This window comes from Hipposideros armiger, unplaced genomic scaffold, assembly GCF_001890085.2.
Source record: "Hipposideros armiger isolate ML-2016 unplaced genomic scaffold, ASM189008v1 scaffold_454, whole genome shotgun sequence".
In the NCBI taxonomy this organism is placed as follows: Eukaryota; Metazoa; Chordata; class Mammalia; order Chiroptera; family Hipposideridae; genus Hipposideros; species Hipposideros armiger.
The window spans coordinates 705,864-730,731 of record NW_017731804.1 but is presented as its reverse complement, the minus strand read 5'-3'; the positions used below and the strand labels follow the sequence as shown (position 1 = coordinate 730,731).

The 24,868-nt window shown below is 42.3% G+C and overlaps 1 protein-coding gene across 4 annotated transcripts in view; it reads left to right on the top strand.

Annotated features, from left to right (window-relative positions):
- The first annotated feature begins 11,046 nt into the window (after window positions 1–11,046).
- The window catches only part of EGLN1 (egl-9 family hypoxia inducible factor 1), a 28,833-nt gene continuing 15,011 nt past the window's right edge, over window positions 11,047–24,868 (top strand). The window contains exons 1-2 of one of the 4 annotated variants that reach the window (XM_019665846.1): window positions 17,542–17,546; window positions 18,829–18,830. Coding sequence is in view for 1 of the 4 variants with exons in the window: in XM_019665844.1 (XP_019521389.1) it covers window positions 24,498–24,521 (24 nt within the window). In the remaining 3 variants the exon portion in view is untranslated. Of the gene's footprint in view, window positions 11,065–17,541; window positions 17,547–18,828; window positions 18,831–21,354; window positions 21,374–24,477; window positions 24,522–24,868 lie in introns of those variants that run through there. The other 3 variants (XM_019665847.1, XM_019665845.1, XM_019665844.1) reach the window with 3 other exon arrangements.

The window sequence follows — 24,868 nt, the reverse complement described above, 5'->3', positions numbered from 1 at the left end:
ATTCAATGGAATTGTAATAGATAAGCATGATATCGGGGGTGGGAGGGCAATAGATGGGGGGAGGGGGGTTGTTACCTGGTGAGGGTGAAAAGGGTAACTATTACATTGTTCTGTACACCTGAAACTAACAATAAAAATAATAAATTAAAAAAAAACAAAAAAACAACAACAACATAATAGGCAAGATGTTGAAAGTGACCCCTTGAATGTTCTTGTGTGAACTAGGAGAGAGGAGCTGTGGCTACAAGCTGACAACGGAGTTCAGCGTTCCTACCACAGGACTGATGCGCAAAGGAAAAATGTTTTAGAGCAAACATTTAAACTTCTAAAATTATCATAGTTTTTATTTGGGTTTAGAACTCTTAATTTATTCAAAACCTCAAATAGCATTAAAGGAGGTTTAAGAGTTATATTTAACAAGATGAGAAATACTTCTTTATGATCAGAAAACCTTTGCAAAGCCTTTCCCACATTCAAGCATTTCATCACCTTTGGGGCAACAGTTTAACTATTAAAAGAGGGCAGTGGTAGTGCAGTGACAGAGCCTGGAAGAGGAGAGGCTGTTTGAAATTGGTCTGGAAATGTAGTCAAACATTTTTATGCTTAAAAGAATTTCACGTAGTTTTGGGTGGTTACAACCCAGAGTATTTTGGAATCGAATTTCTTGAATAAAGTAAGTTTTGGCCAAAAATCATGCATGATAATAAAATAACATTCTCCCCAATAACTTACAAGTTTTTTTCAAGCTAATTATGTAAGTTAGTGGGTCTTAACTTGGTTTTGCTTCTGGGCCCACTTAGGATCTAATGGAACCTATATACTTACCCTAACAACGAATGTACACACACATGTTTTGCTTATAATAAAGCCCATCCATAGACCCTACATTAAGAACCACTGTTATAAGAGTTCTAAAGGAAAAAACAAAACAAAAAACACTTTTAAGCATTTCATGTCTGATTATGGTAGAGCGAAGTTTCTGTTCTGTTCTGTTTGGTTGGTATTCTTGCCCGGTGTCTATAGAGTTATGCCCCCCACCCTCTACCATCCACAAACAGTATCAGTTTAAGTTCTAGAGACCCAGATAAAGGGATATGCATTGTTACTTAAAACTAGTGGTATGCACAGACTTCTGAAAGATGTTTGCCTTGTACATCCTGACTGTAAAACAAAGCACAGTTAATTGGTGTGTATTGGTATGGAAGCTGTGACCTTCGGGAGAATGTCTTCCCTGGGGGCATGCAGTTCCAAGCACATGTGCTGGGGTGATCCTACCTGGGATTCTGGATGTGAGGTTTTGCATAAAAAGACTGAGCCTTCCACTAAGGGTTAGTGCTGGATTTTGCTGCTCGCTTCCCTCTTCCTTTTACAGTGTCCTGTTCCCTGTTCCCACTGCGTATGTTCATGTGTGTTTTGCTTTTGTTGGTTTTTACTTGTAACTGGTATTTCAGTAAGATTAATATGAACTTTTTAAAAATAAAAACCTTAGTAATACTGCACCAGGGCAGGGGCGCGGAGGTGGGGAGCGAGCATGTTTTTATTAACAAAAATGAAACTAAAATTCATATTAGTTGGTTTTTTTAGTATTAAAAATCATTCCTATAATTGTTAGAACTGAAGTATCACTTGGTAGTGTTGGTAGAAAGTATTTTTAAAATATGTAAAAAACTATTTGTTTATATTGCTAATTTTCAGGAACTATGCTTTGATGTTGTGTAATAACTGGAAGGTTTTCCTTTAATGTATACTTAGTCTAAAGATCCTTGCAGCTGTTTCTTAGAATTTTCTGGTGAAGGGAGAACAGTAGGTGCAGGGGGGTGATTGTTGACAGAGCAGGAATGGGAGCAGGACCTGCTGGCACTGCTATGGATTCTTGTCACCTGGCTCTCAGCTCTGAGCAAATCACTCCGCTTCTCTCCAGTGTCTTCATCTATGAAATGGGAATAACACTGACCTAACTAACAGAAGAAATGTTGAGTGATTGATTATTGTAAGAAGCTTTATAAAAGTGATTATATTTTTAGCTCTCAGCAGTACCTTTTCAAAGCATTAAGCCTTGGCCTTGGCTGCCTGCCCTTAACTCTTAAATGGTTGCTCTCACTCACTGAATTCGTTAACATTAGCATCACAAGTTAAAGTTCAGTGTGAGATTGACTTCTTGGCTTGTATTCAATGAACCTTATTTTTAATCTAAACGACTCTGTTGTTGCTTGAGCAATTGGCACATATCCTTGGCACTGTGAAGAGAGAAACGGGTCATCTTGAACTGAATTTCAGATAGTTGTTTGCATTGTGGGTTATGAAGTAACAGACTGAGGGACACCTTGATCAAAGGGCATCTCTCCCTCTCGACATTAGCAGAATGAAGTCAAATGGCAATAAATATTGTATTGGTAATCATTAATTTAATTATTTAAGGTACATTAAGAAAAATGAACCCCTTAGATGTTAATTAATTTTGAAAGTTAGTCATGCATGCAGGTAAACTAGTACCTATAAATGATTGGATCAGATCTCACACAGATGAGCTTACACTGATAGCTTTTATTGATGTAAACAGATTAGATTGTTTTGTAACTTGCTGATATTACTTATTTATTATTTCTTTTATTTGCCATATAGTGTATAATAGGAGTCTTTTAAAACAAAATCTTAAAAGGTAATTCTTTCTTAGTTATTTTTCAGTCATGTTTTATGGCTTCTTTACCCTAAATGCTGTCCTCTTGGGGCTATTATTAACTCCTAGAAGTACTTTGGTGTCTGTGCTATTGAATTTGACTCATGTAATAATTGTGCTCATAGTGAAAAATGCATTTTAAGAAGCTCATGTTGCCCTTGACTTAAGAAATTGCTTGTAGAGGCCACACTTTTTTCTAAAATTGATCATTCTTAATATTTTTAATAGTTGAAACATGAAACATTTAGATGTGAACTACTTTACTAAATGTATTATAAGAAATAGCTTTTTTTTTAAGATTTTATTGGGGAATTGGGAGAGGGGGACAGATAAGTTGCTGTCCTTTTGTTCTTCAGTCTAGTTGTAGAGGGCGTTGCTTCACTGGCTCATGTTGGTATTATCATTGCACTTTTCCCGGGTGAGGCAGATTGGTCACCTGCTGCTCACGGCAGCTCATGGCCGCTCACACTGGCTGCTGGCCACTCACGGTAGCTTATGGCAGCCCACTGCAGCATCACTGCAGCCTACGCTGTCACCGGCAACTCACGGCATCCCAGCTCCAGGTCGAGCTGTCCTTCACCATCTTAGCTGTAGAGGGCGCAGCATCACTGGCCCTAATGTGGGATCCAAACCGGAGCTCTGCTGCTCAGAGCTGGCGTCCCAAGCCAACTCTTAACTAACGCGCCACTCGGCTGGCCCTGGAAATAGCTTTTTAATGTTGACACTAGACAGTTATTTTAGTCATTTACGAAGAAAATAAAGCTTATTTGAAAATAAAGACTAGAGGGGAAAGTGAATTTAAACTACATGTGTCCATATCTGTATTTTTCTTATAGCAATCCATGCCATCTAGATATTATAGAAGAGTAATTGCTTTCAATTATATAAAACTGAATAATTTAATATGGTTTAAATACTTGGTAATTTTAGTGCTTACTATCTTTTCTGTTTGGGAATTGCATATATAGCTCAACTATAAAAATCTTACATATATAAAAGAGATTGCTGCTTTTCTTGTGACTGCATGTTTTCTGATAAAAAGAATGCAGTGTTTCAAAATACATGAAGAAATAACTGACAGAATAGAAAAAGGCAATAGCCAAATTAAAAATCATAGGCGGAGATATTAATACTTCGTTCTAGTAATTCTTAGGGCCAAGGACACAGATAATCAACAAGGGAACAATAGAACACTATCTGCCAGTTTGACCTAATTGACATCTGTTGAACACTCCTCGAAATAACAGAATTAAACACATTCTTTGCAAGCACGCATGGGACAGTCACCAGAGTAGATCCTATGCTGAGCCATAAAACTAGTCGGAGTAAACTTGAAAGGACTGACGAACATCAGAGTATGTTCTCGGACCACAGTAGATTCAATTAGAAATAAATAATAGGAAAAATTCATATAAATCCTGTATATGTGGAAATTAAACAACACATTACTAAATAACCTGAGTCAAAGAAGAAATAGATATAGACATATAAATTTAAAAGAAAACATGAGGAAATCTTTGTAACTTTGAGACAGGGAAAGATTTCTTAAGACAAAAAAGATGAACTATAAAAGAAAATAATTGACAAATTGGATTTTAAATGTTAAAGGCTTTTGCTTATTGAAAAACAGCATTTTTTAAAAAAGACAAACCCTTTGGATGGAAATACTTACAAAACATATACCTAACAAAAAAGCTTTTATCTGGAATATATAAAGATTTCTAATAACTAATAATAAGAGAAACAATCCAACAGAAAAATAGGCAAAAACTTTGAATAGAAATTTCACAAAAGAAGATATATGAATGATGAAATACATGAAAAGATTCTTAACATCATTACTTATTAGAAAAATGAAAATTAAAAGCACACTGAGGTACCGCTATACATACACTAAAATGGATGAAATTTAAAATATTGACAATACCAAGCTTTGGCAAGGAGGTGGAGGGATTAGAGTCCTCATACGCTGATGCATACGTTCGTTACTTGTGGAAATGCAAAATGGTGTAGCCACTTTGGAAAACAGGTCAGCCATTTCTCAAAAAGTGAAATACAGACCCACTATGTGACCCTTAGTATCTAAGTTTTCCACTCTGAAGTATCTACCAAGAAAAGTAAAAAACATGCCCCACAAAGACTTGAGGATAATTATTCATTATCATCAAAAACAGGCAACAATCCAAGTGTCCATCGTCTGGTGACTAGATAAATAAATGTGGTGCATCATACAAAGGGATACTACTCAGCAGTGAAGTAACGTGAACTAACTACTCTGGTGCAACATCCGGAACCGGTGAATCTCAGAAACACTGTGCCAAGGGAAAGTTTGTACCATAAATCATTTCACTGGCTCCTTGTGGTCTAAGTTTGGGTGCTTTCTAATTTTTTCTATGACAATCCTGCATTAGATATTCTTGAAGATAATATCTTTATGCATTTTTACAAGGTTTTATAAGAAAATTTTCTAGAAGTAGAATTGCTGGGTTAGAGAAGATGATAAAAATCTTATCTGGTATTATCAACATTTGCTGAACGCTTACTATGTACCAAACACTGTTTCCCAGATTTTCTTGTTTAACTCTCCCAGCAACCATGTGAGCTATAGTTACTATTATTTTCTTCATTTTACAGTTGAAGAAGCTGAGGCCCAGAGATTTTTTTTAAAAGTTCCAAATCACACATTAGGAAGTTGCAGAGCCAGGGCACAAACCAGGATATCCTGATTCCACACTTGACCTCATAGCTAAAACGTGAATTATGCTTCTCTTTATGCACATTTTCGGGGTGTTGTGTTTTCACGTCTCCCATTTGAACTTGCTCTATGCATTACAGAAATTTCTTAATTTTAAAAAGTTGAAGATGAGCCACATATTTATCAAATGAGTCTTTCTCCTTACTGAAATCATTTCAAAAATGCACCATTGGAATGTTGTTTAATTTCAACATAGACAAACTCATTCTCAAGAAAAATACCAAGCATTTACTTAAAGGGACATTCTTTGGATAGTTTACAAATGTAATATACAGTGCTTTGAGCAGGTTGGTTTTTCACATGAACCAGGTAGTAAAGCTCCCGTTACCCATAAACTCCAACTGAGATGGCTTGCAGATGGGCGGTATACGCAGTGTCACCGCCCTTCGAGTGGGAAAGCTGCACCAGGATCAGTCCATGTCAGGAGCCCAGGAGAGCTTCTGAGTCAGATTTGGGATCCAGGGTGAAGGCCAAACATAAAGTCTTCAAACTTCATCGAGATTCTGATTTACATTTGAGTCTGAGAAAACTGGTATAGGGCATACTCTTAATCCGTTAAGAGATATGAAAAAATGTGATATCTCATAGGACATTTATTGAGTAATTATTCTAAACACCTTAACAGCCAATAAGTTGGCAAAGAAAAAGAATCCCTTACTAACTACAACAACTGTTTGGCATGTTCTTGATTGTATTCGTCCCATAAAGTAGCACTCACCTTTTCCCCCAAGGTTTCTACAAGTAGGTGATACCATCTGCATTTACCTGGTCATCAGTGACTTAGTCTGTAATGTACTTATAATACGCTATGTACCTTCAAGTGCTGTTCTGAAAGTTACTCATCTTACAAGAGGGCCAGTCCTTTTCTGTCTCCCACCTCTTTTCCCCTCAGCCACTCTGCAGCACTTGACCCAGAGCTAACACGGCTTGTTTGTTAAGATTCTGAGTCCGAATGCCCAGATTCAAAACCAAGCTCAGCCACTGGCTAGTTGTGTGATGCTAGCAGTTATCTGCCTTGTTTTCACATTGTTTCATGGGATAACAGTAGTACTTCTGTCATGATTGTGGAGAAGACTAAACGAACATTAATGTCTGGAAAACATTGTACCTGTTGCACAGCAGGCTGTCAGAATTACCACCGTTTCCCCTCCTCACGGGACCGCCTTGCCCTGACTTTGTAATCTCATGAGCCATCCCTTCTCTGCTGGCTTCCCTTCCTCTTCTCACTAAATGTAGGTATTTTCTTCTGGTTTGGCGTCAGCATCCTTCTCTTGCGATATGGAGCTCGGCCACTGGCTTTGATACCAAGTAGACCTAGGTTTCAGTTCTACCCCTGCCACATATTAGCTGTGTGACCTCGGAGTTTAGCCCGAATCCTTTCCAAGCTCGGGGCTTCTGATCTGTAAAGTAGGGCTAATGCCCTGATTGCAGGCTTGTTGGGAGGATGGCAGATAACAAAGGGCCACTATTGGGTCTGACACACACTGTGGATGCTGAGAGAATGGGATCTGCTGCCATTTGTAGCTTCTCTCATCCACTTGATCTCCAATTTTGTATCTTCAGATACCATTACTGAACTGTTGATTTCTTCGTTCTCTTTCTCTAGTTGGATTTCATTCTTGCAATGTTAAGGTAGACTTTCTGTATCTTATTGGTGTATTAGAGTTTTCATATCTGATATCAAACTAACCACTTATCATCTTCCCTCTGAAACTTGCTCTTTGGTGTGTATTCCATTTTTCAGTTCATCTTTGTGACATCCTCTGCGTCACGCGTAGCATTCAGTGATTGATGCTCTTGTTTCAGCCTGCCTCTGCTTCCTCTCGGTGTGGCTTCCTTTTTGACCTGCAGAGGCTCAGACACCCATCTTTGGCTTTCACTTATCACTAGTTTAGACCCTCATTACCTTGTGTGCTTTTTCCCAGTAGGCAGGATTGTCATCTCCCTGCCTCCATTATTCCTTGTCCACCCTAATCTATCCTTTATATTTGTCTTTCTCTTACCAGATTTCATCTTCCTAAAGTGGGGAGTCAGCAGATTTTTCTCAGAGAGCTAAATAAATAGTAAATCTCTTAGGCTTTGTGGGTCACATAGCCTTTGTTGTAGCTACTCTGCTGTTGTCACGGGAAAGCATCAGTGGACAGTATGTAAATGGATGAGTGGCTTATTCCAATAAAACTTTATTTACAAAAACTGGTGATGGGCTAGGTTTAGCCCACAGGCCGTTGTCCTAAATGACAGCTCAGATTGTTATCAGTGCTGTTCCCATTACTGCAGGAATTCTATAGCTTGAAAAATCATGTCTGAATTCCTTAGCATAGCATTTGAGATCTGCTATTATGTGGTCTCCATTTAGCTTTATTTCTCTCTACTCATCATCATGCATTCTTTGTTTTAGCGAAGGGAGCTACCTCCTGTTCCCAGGGCATGCCATGCTTTATTAGGACAGCCCATGCTTCTTTTGTTGGTTAAGGTCCTAGAGTAAGCACTCTGTATTCTTTTTAATTTTCTTCCCCCTCTCCCTTCATCCATCCCTCCTTCCCTTCCTTTCTTCCTTCTATACTTTGAAATTACCACTCTGTATAGTATTCTTGAAATAATTCTTTTTTTTTTTAATGTCGACTACAAGGTGTAGGACAGTCTTCCCAGCACCCCACTTTCCTACTCTCATCTAAATATTTTAGTTTTAAGTGGTTTGCTTCTCATCATTTGGAGAAGAAATGTGCACTTACAAACGTTCCAGAAATATTAATGCTCATAGCAGTTGATCTGAATGGTAGTTTCTAACTCTAGATGCTACGAGGCGCATCTCTTAGTGATCCAGTGCTATGTGAAGTTCTTTGGGAAGGCAGCTTTAGGTCTGATGGGCATACCAGTTTCTTCCGAACCTGCTTAGACAAGTGAAACAGTCCTAAGTCCTAGCCTCAGCAGTCCTCATGGTTTCATGCAGACATCAGCACACTTCTCTAAGGCCAGACAGTAAATATTCTAGGCTTGTGGTCTACATGGTCTCTGTTGCAACTGTTCGTCTCTGCCATTGTAATTTGAAAAGAACCATAGACAATACACAAATGATTGAACTTGGCCGGATTCCCGTAGATTTTTATTTACAAAAACAGATGGTGGCCCAGATTTGGGCTGCAGACTGTAGTTTGCCACCCTGGCTGATGGCCTCGTGCCAAGGGATATTTGAAGCCACAGGTAACAAGTGTATCTTCCTTCATTGTCAGTTTTACTCAGTTATCATGTGGAAAAAGTTAAGTAGTTTAATTGGTAAGTAATTTAAAACACTATTTTAATACCTAAGTGGCCATTCATGGAATAGACTGTAAAATTAAAATGACTAAGGTGAAACTGAGCCTTTCAAGAAATGTCTTGTTTGTAGTGAGCTGCTTAGATCTGTATCTGCAAACTGCCATTTGCTGGAAAAGTTGAAAAAGCACTGCTAGGCATTGGAGCCATTGAAGGATTAGAGGAAGGCAGTGACATCCGGTTTTAACTTTGGAAAGCTAACTTGGGTGGAGTGTGGAGAATGGTTTGTAGCAGGGCATGGCAATCCTGGGGGCTGGGAGACTGGTATAGGAACCTAACTGGTGTTAGGAGGCTGGTCTAGGAACCCAAGCAAAAGATAAGGACCCTTTTTACATGGAAGTAATGGAGAGGGAGGGATTCCCACAGACTAGGACAAACAAGTACATTTGACTTGAGTGATTACACACCGCAAGGGTAGTGGTGAATGACGAGTCAGGATGGTTTCCAAGTTTCTCTAGGGAAATTGGTTGAACAAGGATGCCTCTTAATAAAGGAAAGAACATATGAGAAGAGCAACTTGAAGGCCAGGAGAGACTGGCAGGTAAGTTGTTTGGGAATGGCTGAATTTCCTGTGCACATACAAGTGGAAATGGGTTTCCAGGTTACAGCTCCAGAGAGCCATGTGGACGAACTGTGGTCAGCACACAGGAGCAGCCGAACCACAGGATAAAATTGAATGCAGGGCAGGGGTGGGGGGAGAGTTCTGCGGAGCATGGGTAGTGCTAAGTACAGAAACCTCGGAGGAAACAAAACCCTCCATTGGTGGAGAAAGGGGAGGTAAGGAAAGTATGTTGAAAGAAAAGGAAGGAAACCAGGAGCCTGCTGTTTGAGAAGCCAAGGAGGAGTAGAGGTGCAGGAAGAAGAGCAATCAGTGGTCTCCCACACAGCAGAGAGGGCCAAGCGGGATGGGGGCTGGAAGACAGACACTTGTGGCTTTCGTTAAAAGCAGGGGAGGGCCTGATTTGGGACTTTGCTGGGGTAATGCCATTGGATTGAGGAGAACGAAAATCAGGAAGCAGTGAGTTGAGTATGAATGGTGAGATGTGGACAAGGGCTCTGGACCTTCTCACAACTGAGTGGTGTCTGAGTCATTAAACTCTGTTACAGTGGAGATTCTGAATCAGTGATTCTGGGGTGACTCCTGAGAGTCTGCGTTTCCAACAGCCTCCCAAGCAGTGGGGATGCTGCTATTCTGAGGACTGCCTGGACCCATAGTTCTTGAATCGAAGCACCCCAGGCACTCACAAACTCGCAAGGTGCTGAGGAATAATTTGAAATTTCAAGGGAAACACAGCAGCATCTCTGGGACACCACAGCATTCGATCCCTGGACAGCAGGTCCTTGAATAACGGCATCTTTTCAATATTGTTTCTTTGTAACATTGATGAGATGCTATAGGAACTTAACTCTTATTTATGTCAATTAGCCAGTGGTAAAATTGGTTTTGATACGCATGGTTTCGCTTAGTCCCAGAACCTATTGACGACTTTAAGTGAAGACTTACTGTATTTCTTTAGGTGATGTATGCCTTCGTGAGCTGCCTGAAAATCACTGTGAAACAGGAAATGAGGCTGATGTGTCCAGTCAGATTCCACAGTTTGAAAAGTTACATAAGGCCCAATAGGTGCTAAATTGCTAGAAATTAAAGACTTGCTAAGTGCTCTGGCCTTAGTACTTAGTTAAGAGAACTTTTTTTGGTCTCAGAGCTTCATGAAAGAGTTACTAAGACACTGATGACTCTGTAAACCAAGAAAGTTTAGGAACCGTTGACATAGACAGTTCTGCATAGAAACTTTCCTGTGGCGCCAAGCAGCTAAAAAGATTGGACGGTAACTAAAAGAGGAATGCGGAAGGTTTCTTTTAAAATGGAAGAGACAGGTGTGTTCTATGCAGAGGGAGGCAGCAGCTGATAGAGAAGCAGATGTGAAGATACAGATATTGGTTTCGAGGAAAAGGTGTCTGAGGAGATGAGACCAATGAAATCCAGATCCTGCTTTTCTAAATGTCACTCCAGACCAGCAGTGTCACTGAATCTCATGGCCCACTGCAGACCTCGTGAGTCAGAAGATGGATTTTTGATAAGATTCCCCTGATGGTTTGCATGCATGTTCCAATTTCAGGAGGCAGGATTAGCACTACAGGAGGCAGGATTAGCCCTGCATGGAACACCTTTTATTTCATTGCTGTACTTTAGGTCTTGTACACACCAGCTGTTCTGAGAGAAGTGAGGTGGTGGGGCTCCTAGACTGAGAGACATTGAGAAGTCTGGGAATAAGAAGGTGAGGAAGTTGTTGCTCCCTGTTTGCCTTAAGTACCTCAGGTAAGTGGGAGACATCTCCATCTAGTGAATTAAAAAGTTGGGGCAAAAATAGTGGCTGAGAGAGGAGGGGGAATAACCATTTTGAGGAATGCAAACAAATTTGATCAGGAATATAGAAATTGCTAAGCAATTCTGAAGATCCGGCTGAGGTCAGAGACAATTTTTGGTGGTGTTAGTCTGCATGGTTGTGACTTTTTCCAGGGGTGCTAGGTAGCTTGGGTGTAGGAGCTGCAAAGATTGGATTAATCTAAATTTATTAGCTTGCCGGGTGAGTTTAAGGAAAAAATAAGATGGCTAGAAAAAAACCTATCCTGGATATGGAAATAAATGAAGCCATAGGAGATGGATGAGAAAAAGGCATAGTAGAAGGATCGATGGTCTCCTGAAAGCCACTGAAAATGTCACACGTCCTGGGGTTGGAGGAGTTCTTATCCACCAGGAAGAGGAAATTTTCCTGTCAAACTGCAGAGCTTTACCAGAACTAGACTGGTTGCCAACAGGCAGGAAGTGTCGGCCTAGGGTCGCTTCTAGAGACACTTAGGACACACTCTTACTCATCAGTTAGTAATAACGGCTGGACCACTAGACACATATGGAAATCCAGAGATCAGATATGAAGATGGATTTGGGAGCCAATTACGTAGTAATAGCGTCTACTAAGAGTGTTTTCTCATGGTTAGAAGGCTGAGCAGTTTCTGTGCATTACCATATTCATCCTCTCATCAACCTTCTGAGGCAGGCATCAAACCATTTACAGATGAGGAAGTAGGATGAAACAAGTCACCTCATCACAAAACCATTCAGCGGTAGAACCAGTGGTAGCACCCACATCTCTCTGATTGCCAAGTCTGTGCCCTCCACAGCTTAGGTCACCAGCCCCTAGGAGGTGACTGGTACCAGGTGTGTTAGATCTTCTCAGATGCCCATGACAAAAACAAAATGAAAAATCCCTCAAATGGGCGTAAGCAAACCAAAAAAAATTAGTGGTCCCCATAACTATAGATCTAGTGCTCCACCTTCTGGCACAGTTGGAACTGAGGGCTCAATATCATCAAAACTTGATCTCAACTTTTTTTTTTTTTTTTAAGATTTTTTATTGGGGAATTGGGGCAGGGGAATAGCGCTGGGGAATTGGGGGAAGGGGAACAGACAAGTTGCTGTCGTTTTTGTTCCTCAGTCTAGTTGTGGAGGACGTTGCTTCACTGGCCCAAGTTGGCACCATCATTGCACTCTTCCCAGGTGAGGCAGATCGGTCGCCGGCCTCTGGACGGCAGCTCACACCGGCTGCCTGCTGCTCAAGCTGGATGCCAGCCATACACGGTAGCTTATGGCAGCCCACTGCAGCAGGAGCTGCAGCCTACGCCATCGCCGGCAACTCACACGGCAGCCCAGCTCAAGGTCGAGCTGTTATTCACCATCTTAGCTGTAGAGGGCAGTGTCACTGGCCCCCATGTGGGATCCGAACCGGGGCCCTGCTGCTCAGAGCTAGCATCCCAAGCCAGCTCTTAACCAACGCGCCACTCAGCCGGCCCTTGATCTCAACTCTTCTTTTCCGTGTTACTTATTCTCTTGTAAGCTCTCTTCATGTAATGGCAAGATGGCCCCACTAGTTTCAGCCTTCCTTCCAGGAGACATACAGAGAAAGAGCTTCTCTTCCCCAGGGGCTCCAACAAGAATCCTAGGGTTGAGCTCCACTGGCTCTGATTGGCTGGGCCCTGGGCCCTTTTCTGAACAATCTATGGCCAGGTGGGAGCCAGATGCTCACCCTGAAGGGGAGAGAGTGACCCTCACCCAAACTCAGAGACTGAGGAGGACTCAGGGTGTGCCCAAGGCAATGAGGCTGCTCAGAGGAGCCGGGAATGGATGCTGGACAGACAGAAGCAGACATCTGCCCATGCGCAGGGATGAAATCCATCGTGCTGTGACTGTGGGGAGTGTACTGGAAATGATGATAGTAGCCAGTATTTTTTTGATGCTCACTGGGCTCAGGTGCAATGCCAGTCCTTTGTATGCATCCGAGTTTGAATCCTGACAGTAGTTTTTGGAGGGGTATATTGTTACCCCCATATACAACTATTAAGTAATGGAGCTGAGATTTAAATCTAGGCTTGCCAGTTCCAAACTGTAAAATGCTTAAGCATTATACTGTATGTCATTTTGTCCCCTCTATACCGCCGAAACATTTTATTTGTCATTTTCTCATTGTAGTTTTCACATTTTGTCTATTACAGTTACAGAGTTACAGTGGTTGAGAGCCTAGTGAATCCGACAGATCTAGGCCACCATTTATTTGTTTTATATAATATACTTAACATATAATTGTTAATATGACTTTAATATTTACCTTAAGTGTTATAGTGGAAATTGCTTTTTTTAATTAAATTATTTTTTAAATGTTTTGTGCTTTACATTTCAGTCTCAAAAGTGGCTTTTTATATTTAACCCCAGAACTCTTTTTTTATAAAACTTTTTATACCATTCTTTTTTAAGAGTTTATTGGGGAAGGGGAACAGTATTGGGGAAGGGGAACAGCCAAGTTGTTGTCCTTCAGTCTTACCGTATTTGCCGGCGTATAAGACGATTTTTTGGCCCTGTAAAATATGCCTCCAAGTGGGGGGTCGTCTTATACGCCAGGTACACTTCAGATAGACTGCCCATAGTGCTTGCCCCGTGCCATAGTGGCCTCCCGATGCCCGCCCACTTCATTCCACATACCGTTCAGGCATCAGCAGCGCTGCTGGGTGTATGCTCGGCTGTTATGCGATTTTGCTGTTATGCGATTTTACCACACTCACAAAATCGCACACAGCCGTTCATATAACAAACTCTGTATTTTGAGTGGAAATGTTAGGGGGTCGTCTTATACGCCGAGTCGTCTTATACGCCGGCAAATACGGTAGTTGTGGAGGGTGCAGCTAGCTCAGCTCCAAGTCCAGTTGCCATCGGGCCGCCCGTTGGCGGCTCGCAACCACTCAGCTCAAGGTGCCATGTTCAATCTTAGTTGCAGATGGGCATAGCCACCATCCCATGAGGGAGTCAAACCGGAAACCTTGTTGTTAGGAGCATGTGCTCTTACCAGCTGAGCCATCCTGCCAACAGGGCAGCTTAGCTCAGGCGCAGCTCACTGACGCATGTGGAAATCAAATCGGCAACCCTGTAGCTCAGAGTTTGCACTCTTAACCCACTGAGCCACTCGGCTGGCCCCTGTACCATTCTTGAATATGTAAAATTCTAGTTGAATTGTTGTATTTTAGTGTGTGTCTCGAGATTTTGAAAAAAAAAATTTTTTTTTTAAGATTTTATTGGGGAATTGGGGAAGGGAACAGCGTTGGGGAATCGGGGAAGGAGAACAGACAAGTTGCTGTCCTTTGGTTTTTCAGTCTAATTGTGGAGGCCGTCACTTCACTGGCCCATTGCGCTCTTCCTGGCTGAGGCAGATCGGTCACCGGCTGTTGGACGGCGGCTCACGGCAGCTCACGCCGGCTGCTTGGCCATTCATGGTAGTTTACGGCAGCCCACTGCAGCCTACGCCATCACTAGTGACTCACGGCAGCTCAGCTCCAGGTTGAGCTGTTGGTCACCATTTTAGCTATAGAGGGCCCAGCCTCACTGGCCCATGTGGGATCTGAACTGCTCAGAGCTCGCGCTCCCAACTCTTTTTTTTTTAATTGGGGGAGGGGTACAGTGTTGGAGAATTGGGGGAGGGGACCATCCACGTTGTTGTTATTTAGTCTTCGTTGTGGAGGGCTGCCTGTTGGCAGCTCATGGCCTCTAAGGTCAAGGTGCTGTGTTACAATCTTAGGTGCAGGTGGGCATAGCCATCATCCCATGTGGGAGTCGAACCAGCAGCCTTGTTGTTAAGAGTGGAACCAGCAGTCTTGTTGTTAAGAGTGCATGCTCTATCCACTGAGCCATCCGGGCGGCAGTTCAGCTCAAGGTGCCAAGTTCAGTCTTAGTTGCAGGTGGGCATAGCCCACCGTCGAACAGGCAGTCTTGTGTTAACCATAGCTTAGCCTTTGTAACAGTAGTTTCAAAATCTTATCCAATATTTTCATAAATGTTTTAAGAAAAAAAAAGCAATAGTGCTACTGCAAGGCTTTTATTAATATTTATTCTGAGGTTACCCTGTTTACTTATTAAAATTGGGTATTCACAAAATTAAAAGATAATATCCTAGTGTGTCCTTATTTGAGATGCTTATTTTAAGCAGTAAAACCTGTTTTTTTGTAGTGACTAATAAAGTCTGAGCTTTTAGAGTAGTGAAAGGTACCTGCTGTGTAGTTTAATTTTGGCATGCACTGTTTTAGGCTTTGTGATTCCAGTTATATTTCTTTTAATCCTGTTTGCAATATCTGCTTTGTGTCGTTAAAGAGGAGGTAATGCAGGATTGGAAATCAGGAGACCCAGATGTTTGCCCTTTGGGATTCCCATTTGTGACTTAAGAGTTTGGGCTAGGCTTTATGGTCTCTTTCAGTTTTAAAACTCTAGAGTTTTTATTTTCAGTCTCTGCTATGTCAGCAGTGCTGCTGGATGGAATGCAGTCTTGAGCTAATTGGTAGAGTGTGGAGTGCAGATTCCTTGTTTTAGAGTTAGAGAAAGCGGCCTTTTGTTGTTATTGCATTGTTTCTGGTTCAAGAAAATTAAAAACAAAACATTTATTCCTCTGTAGAGTAACGAGAAAGTAGCTAGCTAGGTGTTCTCCACCTGCATAGGAAAAGCAGATCATTACAGCTGTGTTTCAGTAATGGTGCCACCCAGACACCTACTCAAGTGAACAAACTACAGAGCTGATTGGACCACTCCCTTGCTCAGAGCTCTTCAGTGGTTCCCTATGACCCACGAGGTAGAGTCCAAGTTAGTTATCCAGGAATGCTCACCTTTCAGGAAGGGCCTGGTGGCCAGCCTCGTCTGTCCCACCCCTCACCGCACACTTCGGGGCCCCTTCACTGCACACACTGCTCACACCATGCTGTTTCTTGTTTTCCATTGTGACTCCCTCTCTTCCTGGAACATTCTTCCTCTTCTCCTTTGCCTCGCTGATTCACATTCTTCCTTCAAGACCCATTTTTCAGGAAGCTTTCCCTGACCCCAACTTGCCCCAGTGTCATTTTAATTGTTGGTTGTGTTGAAAAGCGTAGTTTTCCTTTCTGTTCCATTGGACCATAAGCCTTTCCAGCCAGGCCCTGGCTTGTGGCGCTGTCCTTCCATGTACCCTGCTGAGCACGGTCAGAGCTGAACTCTTGCTCGCCCACCTCCTCACACTCAGGCTCTGCCACTTGTTATCTTCATCCATTCATGGTGATTATGTTTTCCCAGCTTCTCAAGCCAGAACCTTCACATCATCCTCTCTCTCATACCCCATGCAGGTTCTGGAAACCTGCCTTGAATGCGCGTCCAGCCACTTCTCACACCAAGGTCACCACACCTCACCTGAGTCCTTGCAGTAACCTCTAACTCATTTTCTGCCTTCCACCCTGCCAACCGTCCATCTGGTTTTTCATGGGGCAGCTCACTTTCTACAGAGGACCAGATGGTAGAAATTCTGGTCTTTGTGGACCACACGCTTTCTGTCAGAGCTTCCCATCTCTGCATTGTGGCATGAAAACAGCTACAGGTGTATAGAAATAAGCAAGTGTCCAGTGAAATTGTATGTACAAGCCAAGCAGTGGGCCAGAGTCGCCAGCCTCCCCCACTCCCCCCATGCTCTCCACTGCAGACCCTTCAGAACCCTCCAGCGGCTTCCCTTCTTACTTAGCCTGTGCAGTGGTCTGTACAGCCCCACGTGACTTGTGCCCCTAGCCTTTACCTCTCCCATCGCATCTTCGCTGCTCTACTGACCCCCCCTTTCCTCAGACATACTAGGCACTGTATGGAACACCCCCTCCTCTCTCTCCAACTTGCTCAGATGTCAGCTTCTCAGAGGTCGACCTGACTGTCCCGTTAATAATTACACCCAGCATTGTATTCTCCATTCCTGGTTTTCCCCACAGTATTTATCTTCTAACATATCATAGGTTATTCTCCATGTTGACTTATTTTGTTTGTCCTTTCTTTTCCTTCTAGAATATATATTCCTTAAAGGCAGTCACTCTTTTGTCTGTTCTGTTCATTATTGTAGCCCCAAGATCAGTGATAGAATAGTGCCTGACATATACCTAGTAGGTCTCAGAAAATATTTGTTGGATGAATAAATAGTGGACATTTTTAAGGTGTTTCTTTTTGTTTTGTTTTGTTTTTATTAGTGAATTCTTCTCTCTTGCCACTGCCAAATCCGTTTCACATTTCTTAATTTTGCTTTTGCTGCTCTGTCCTCTCCAGTTCTCCTCCCCTTTATCCAGGCCCTCGTGTCATCTGTATGTCAGTAACCCCTTATCCCATGTCACTCAGTCCATCCCCTACATGTAGCCTCAGTAATGTTTGTAAATTGAAATATGATTATTTTGCTACTGTTGTTTAAAATTTGGCCCTTTGGGGCCGGCCGAGTGGCGCGATGGTTAAGAACTGGCTTGGGACGCCAGAGGGCCCCAGTTCGGATCCCACATATGAGGGCCAGTGACACTGCCCTCCACAGCTAAGATGCTGAACAACAGCTCAACCTGGAGCTGGGCTGCCATGAGTCGCCGGCGACGGCGTGGGCTGCAGTCCCTGTGGCAGTGGATTGCCATGGGCTACCGTGTGTGGCCAGCAGCCAGCGTGAGCGGCCAGCAGCCGCAGTGAGCGGCCGTCCAGAAGCCGGCGACTGATATGCCTCGCCAGAGAAGAGCGCAATGATGGTGCCAACTTGGGCCAGTGAAGCAACATCCTCCACAACTAGATTGAAGAACAAAACGACAGCAACTTGTCTGTTCCCCTTTCCCCAATTCCCCAGCACTGTTCCCATCCCTCCAATTCCCCAATAAAAATCTTTTAAAAAAAAATAAATAAATAAAATAAAATAAAATTTGGCCCTTTGCTAGTCCAAGTCCTGAGGAGTACTTGTGTAAATCGAGGTCCCAGGCCGTATCCCATCCCTACTGAGTCACGGTTTCAAGTGGGGAGGGGGCTGGGAATCATTGTATTTTAAGTAGACCAGCAAACTCTTAGGAACACTTTTGGCTACACTGGCTTAGAAAACAGCCCTCAGCACATCAGTAAGAGCCTTTCTGACCTGCTGTGTCCTGTCTTTCCTGTGCCATCTCCTGTGCAGGATAGTGTTTACCGTTTGCATTTCTCTCAGGGTGCCATGTTCTCATTTTTTGCAGATACCCTGTTCCCTCTACTTGGAATCTCCCCCAGCTCTGGGGAACTTCTATTTTTATCCTTCACCCTTCTGCTCATGTGTCATTTTCTCCATAAAGTCTCTGACACCGCATTCCCATGAGTGTTAACGTTACCATCTTTGTCGTCTGGGTACCTTGTATGAGGCTGTCGTGTTGATTACACTTTCCTGGATGCCTTTGCATGACTGTCTCCCTGTTGTGACCCTACCTGAGCGAATTCAGTTGTCTAGATGTTTGGGCGGCTCTTTTTGAGAGGTACTGCCCACGTTGCGGGCCACAGATGGGTGAATGCTCTAGACCCGCTCCCCCAAAACCTAGCTTCCAAATGGCATGTTACTATGACAGGAAAATTCAGACTGGGTTCTGCCCTGCACACATATACAAATGTATTAACAAGTGAGTACAAAAATAGTCATACAAACTCTTTTCTAACTAGATGATGTCCCTACTCCATCCTTTTAGGAATGCTGCCAAGCACCTTTTATGAAAGGTTTATTCTAGGCAGAAGTGCTCATTTGGTTTTAGGATTCAGTTTCACTTAGTTGGGGTCAGACCACAGAATTCCCTTACTGGGAATGAATCATAGAACCAGCAGGAATCCTGAGGCCTGGGGTACAGTCCCAGAGAGCACAGGCCAGTGGGTTCCCTGGATGGCACGTGTGTGCTTATGTAGGAGCAGTGTTCCTGTGTGGTGTCTGCAGCCCAAGCACGGCTCCGAAACACCACTCTTCTGAGACCATAGTCATTACTAGCATCTACTGTGCTCATTACCAAACTCTGTGGATTTGAGGAGAGAAGGATCCTGGACTTACCTCGCTCAAATGAGCTTTCTGATCAGACACTTTCTGCAGTAACCAGTGATTGTGCAGATCCAGCAGTGGTTTTGCAAACGTTAGCTGGCTGCTCCAGGATGAATGTTGGGAGCTCTAATCCAGCCCTCCAGTCTATTAAGTAAATGTGCAGTGCACTCTCTCTCTCTGCCAAAGTAATTACATACCGCGTTTCCCCGAAAATAAGACCTAACTGGAAAATAAGCCTACCATGATTTCTCAGGATACTTGTAATATAAGCCCTACCCCAAATATAAATCCCAGTTAAGATCGTCAGTCAGACGTGACTGTTTGAATAAATGTAGACTTTTGTACATGGGTAAATGAATAAATGTAGATTGTTAGAGCAAAAATTAATATAAGACCTGGTCTTATTTTCAGGGAAACACGGTAGTAGTTTACATCACAACTCTCTTCCAGACTCTAGAATTGGAACAGGTGTCAAATTTCTCATCTTTGTACCCTCACCTGTGCCTGCTCACAGGATGCCCAGAAGTGCTGAACTAGATGTTTGTAATCTTAAGCAGCTGGGGGTTTTGTTTGTTCTGTTCTTACTTTTAATGCTAAATTGCAAACTCTGCCAGGGAGTTTAATAACATAACCAGTTTGCCACAGCTGTCTGAGCCTGTCTTAGCGGTGGCATCTCCTTGCCCAGGTTGGAGTGAAACCGCTTAACTCCCTGGGTGGGGAGCAAGCTTAGGCCTGCCCGGGGTCCCCTACCTCCCTGCCGGGAAATGTGGCTCTGTCCTCGCCCTCCAGTGTGCCCTTCGGGTTTTGTGGGTTAATGGCATGGACACAGCCCTGCTTAGTTAGCAACCTGAGGAAGGCTTGTGTGGGGCTGGTGAGAGTGCAGCCGGGGCTGACGAATTACAGGTCTCTGCTTTGACAGTAGAGCTGCACAGCTCAACATAAACTGCTTCACCAGACGGTTCCTAAGGTATAAAGCCTGACTTCACCGATTCCAACCTAAAGAGGAAATTGAGAGCAGTGGGCACCTTTAAGAGTCTCTAGATTACAAGCCTGTGGGAGCACTGCTCTTGAGCAGGTTGACTTTTAAATGTATATTGAAGTGTTTTCTCTAAGGCTAGAATTAGGACCCAATGAGGAAAGCAGTGTGTCTGATGTTACATTGAAACAGCCCATCATTCTTGGGCTACCGGGGGAGGCATTATTTATTATTTCCTTTTTTTTCCTGTGTTTTTCACATTCCTATGAATATGGTAAAAAGAGTCTCTTGGACTTTTTAAAACTTCAACTTGTATTAATAATTAACATGGTTATACTCTGCCTTCCTACACAAATAATAACTACCTTGTATTAAAATATTCTATAGGAACATAGTAAAAATATTGAAATTGTTGTTAATAGCCAAAGAGCTCTTAAAAGTCAGTAGAGAAAGGATGAACAACACAATAGGAAAGTGAACAAAGGATATAACTCAGCAGTTAACAAAAGAAGATTAAATGGCCAATAAAAATATGAAATATGTTTACTTTCACAAATTGAGATGTATTGATAATTAAAACATTAATATAAATTTTTACCTATCAAACTGAGCAGCTTTCAAAAGAATAAAGTTTAATAGTGAATTGGTGGGAAGATGTGTGTACTGTTATGATGCTTAATGCTCGGGGGAATCATAAGCCAATGTAATCATTCTTGAGAACATTTTGGCCATAAAAAAAAATTTTAAGCCTTATCATTTCACTTCTAGGAATTTAATTTTAGGAAGGTATCAAGGATATTTACAGTGCTAGAGCTTCAAAACTGTTGATCACAATATTATAATAGCAAAAGTTTTTAAAAACATTTTAAGGAAAGAAACCTAAATGCCTTTATAAGTTCTGTTTTATAATGTGTTTATCGTTTACAATTAGCCAGACAAGAATTAACTTAAAAAATTAGTAAAAAGTCATTTATAATGAGTCAACTTTTGACTAGTTATTTAACCATTTTCCTGTAATCAGGAAAGCAACAAAAGCTTAATGAGTTCTTATTTTAAATGAGTTTATTCCATAAGAACCTGTCCTCTGTTCTCTTCTTTCTCCCAACACTCTCTTCCTTGGCAACCTCTGGCAGCCACTTGGCTTCAGCCGTCCCCTATGAAGATGGCTCCTAACTCTGCATCTCCAGCCATGACCTCTTTTTGGAGTTCCAGACTCGCATTTCCAACTACCTTTTGAACATCTCCACTCGGACAGCCTACCAGCATGGCACTCAGTATGTCAAAAAAAAAAAAAAATGAACCCGTCTCTCCCAAACCTGTGCTCCTACTTCCATTAATGGTCTGTTAATCTCTACCAGACACAAACCCTCCTAAACTGTTTTTGATTCAGCCCTGCCCCTTGCTTATCTGTGAAAGCACCTAAGAGTCCTTTCCCTTTTCTCATGGTCATTACCCCTCCCCACTCCCCTTTCTTCCTGCTCCCTCTTGCCCCACCTTTTCCGAAACCCCTCCTCTCTATCAGACTGTCTTTTCTTTGTCTTTGTCTGTTGCTATTATGTTCTGGTCTTGCAGTGTCATTTTTATTTCCTGCTCCCTTTTGCAGATCCGTTGCATTCTACTTTTCATGTCTTTGAAGCAGCTGTGATCAGGCTGCTCCCCTGCCCAAATGATGGCTTCCTCCTGCCTGCAGAATAAAGGCCCATCTCTGCAGCCTGTCTCTTCCCCTTCTCAGGAACTCTGCATTAGCCAATCCGAATATTCCTTTTCACCAAGTATGACCTGGATTTTATGTTTAAAACTTCCCTTACATAATTCACTCTGTTTGAATTTCCCCCTTTTCCAACTTTTATACTCTTTGAGCAGAGCTCAGATACTTCTCCCATAAGTTGGCCGTGATCTGTCATAATGCTGTAGCAGTGCCTGCTCTTCCAGCCTTGGCTTTCTACCTGGAATTAGTGGAGCACATCTGATCCAATGCTGTTCTTCCAACTGGCCGTTGCCCGCCATGTGCAGACAGGGGCGCATGCCCAGAGACACTGCCTGTGTCCTTAGTGCCATGTCCTTGTTTTCAGTGCTAGTTCATGTCTGCCGTGATACAGATTTGAAAATTTTACCTCTCAAAACATAAAGTCTGAGTTTATTTATGGTGACCTTTGTTATTGATAACATTAAAGTTTGGTAGAAAAATCAAGAGATTTAAATTTTTAAATACATGTAGACTGCCCTTCCCCATTACCCACATTCAATATACTAATTCATGTAATGAACAAAATGTATAACTTTTTATAAAGTTTATAATTGTATCTTCTAGGAAATGAGATTTACATAAACTAAGCAAGTATAATTGAATTCCGCAGTTTTCAAAATTAGATTATTCTTACAGTGAATACAAACTTGCTCTTTGTCCGGTTCTTTTCGGTGACCTGTTTTTCCCCCTTTGAGCTAGATTCATGTAAATCTCAGAGGGGATAATGGTAGCTGTGTGCTGTGGGAGTGGATGGGGAAGGAGACGTAAGGGGTTTGACTATAGAGTTGGAAAACCTTAACGTGGTACATCTGTACTTGGGAGAACTGAGCATTACGCATGAAGTGCGTGTCACTCAGGCAGGTGGGGAGTCACTTCAGGGCCTGCTACCAATTTCAACTGTGCTCTCCAGTCAGGCTACAGACGAGCTTTCTTCCTGAGCTGGGATTAAGCAAGAATTTAAGGGGTTATTTTTCCTGCTAAACTGCCTCAGTTCATATTCCCACCTCTGCCACTTCCCGTGACCTTTGACAAGTTTTTTATTCTCCTTATATAGTTCAGTTTACTGATATCTAAAATGGAGAGATTAATTGTATCTACCTCATAAAGTTGTTGTGAAAACTAAATGAGATGGTCCATGCCCAGCATGTCATATGTGCTCACTCAATGTTAGCGTCAGTACCTACAGGGCAGTGGACTCTAAAGCGAAAGCAGTACGCATATATTTTATTTGGATACATTTTCAGATCGGAAACCTTTCCCCCTCGTTCAGAGGAAAAACGTACTTAGATAACTCATAAAATTTTACTTTTCTTAGGTTTAAATCAGTGTTTTAAAATAATTCAGTTCAAAAAGGAAAATTTTTTTAAAAAGTTTCCTGGTTCAACTTCATATTGCATACAAACCTTCCAGTGCCAGAAATAAATGTCTTCAGATTCCAAAGAAGTATCGCAAACCTCTTCCTTCCTTTTCTTCTCAGAGTAAAAAACAAAATTATGGTGTTTCTTATTTTAAGAACATCCTCAATATGTATATTTTCATAGCAAAAAGGAAAAAGCAGTATTTAATTGTTTTGCTTTGTTTAAATAGGCTTTTCTCAGTGAGGAATTGAAATATTTAAAGTTGATGTCTCACAGATGGCAGGTTAGGAACACGTCTTAAATTATACCACGGTCGACTGTACTGTTCCTTTTACAGGCACGTGTCTGACTCCTGTGTCCCCTACCCCAGCCCTACAGGAGTGTGTGGTCGCTCTAGTCCTGCTCCTCTGAGGAACAACACAAGGACAACCAGGGAGGCTCAGGCCATCCCTAACAAATCCCTGGAGATGGAGATACTTTAATTTCTCTTGATGGACTTTAATATATACTTCCTTATCCTAGAATTAGTACATTCAATGAAAATCTCTTGGAACACTGTCATCCTTTATAGACGTGTCTCAGTCCACTCAGGCTGCCAAGACAAAACACCAAACGGGGGCTTATAAACAGCAGGTATGGATTTGCTGCTCACAGTCCTGGAGGCTGGAAGGCCAAGGTCCAGGCGACCATGATGGTTGCCTTCTGGTGAGGGCCTGGACTTCTGGCTGTGTCCTCACGTGGTGGGTAGGGCAAGGATTCCTCCTATTATAGGGCACTAATCCCATTTGTGAGGGCCCCATCCTCATGACCTGAGCACTTCGCACAGCCCCCACCTTAAATACAGGCATCTTTGGTGGTTAGGATTTCAGCATATGAATCAGACCATAGCCCTGTGCTTTATCCTGTAGTATCCTTCATGGAAGTCCTAGAATCAGGAAGCTGCCTTCTTAAATGCCTTCCTTGTGGCCATCCCCACCCAGGACCACAAGGGTTCACTGTTGCTTACCTTTCACGTCCTATTCCTACCAAATTCACTTTACCTGTAACTAACTACCTCATTGTCATTTCACTGTTTTGCTCAGACCCTGCTTTTCTTCCCTTCACCTTTCTGAATCCCATTTGTCCTTTAAAGATAAGCTCAGGTCGTCTGTGGAGCTCAAAGCCTGCCCTTTTATTTTATCCCACACAGGTAGTTCTTTTTTTGTTTATTATTTGCACTACTCACTTTATCATTTGTGTGTGCCCGGTTTTTTCTTTCTTTCCAGTTCAGTTCAGTCCGTTCAGACAGATACCATGCTGACCTTTTTTGTAGTGATGGTAGGTATTCCATAAATATTTTTTAATTTGGCTGACTTTTTTTGACTAATAAGGCGCTTAAGCAGGTAAAGTCACATGTAGAATGAGTTGCTATTAGTCGCTTTACCAAGAGATGAGAAGGAAATAAACTGCATTTATTAAAAATCCTGTGAATAACAGTATGTTAGAGTCTTCTGTTTATTAAATACAAACTAAACAAAAACAGCAGGGCCAGCCAAGTGGCGCGTTGGTTAAGAGCTGGCTTGGGACATCAGAGGGCCCCGGTTCGCATCCCACATATGAGGGCCAGTGACACTGCCCTCCACAGCTAAGATGCTGAACAACAGCTCAACCTGGAGCTGGGCTGC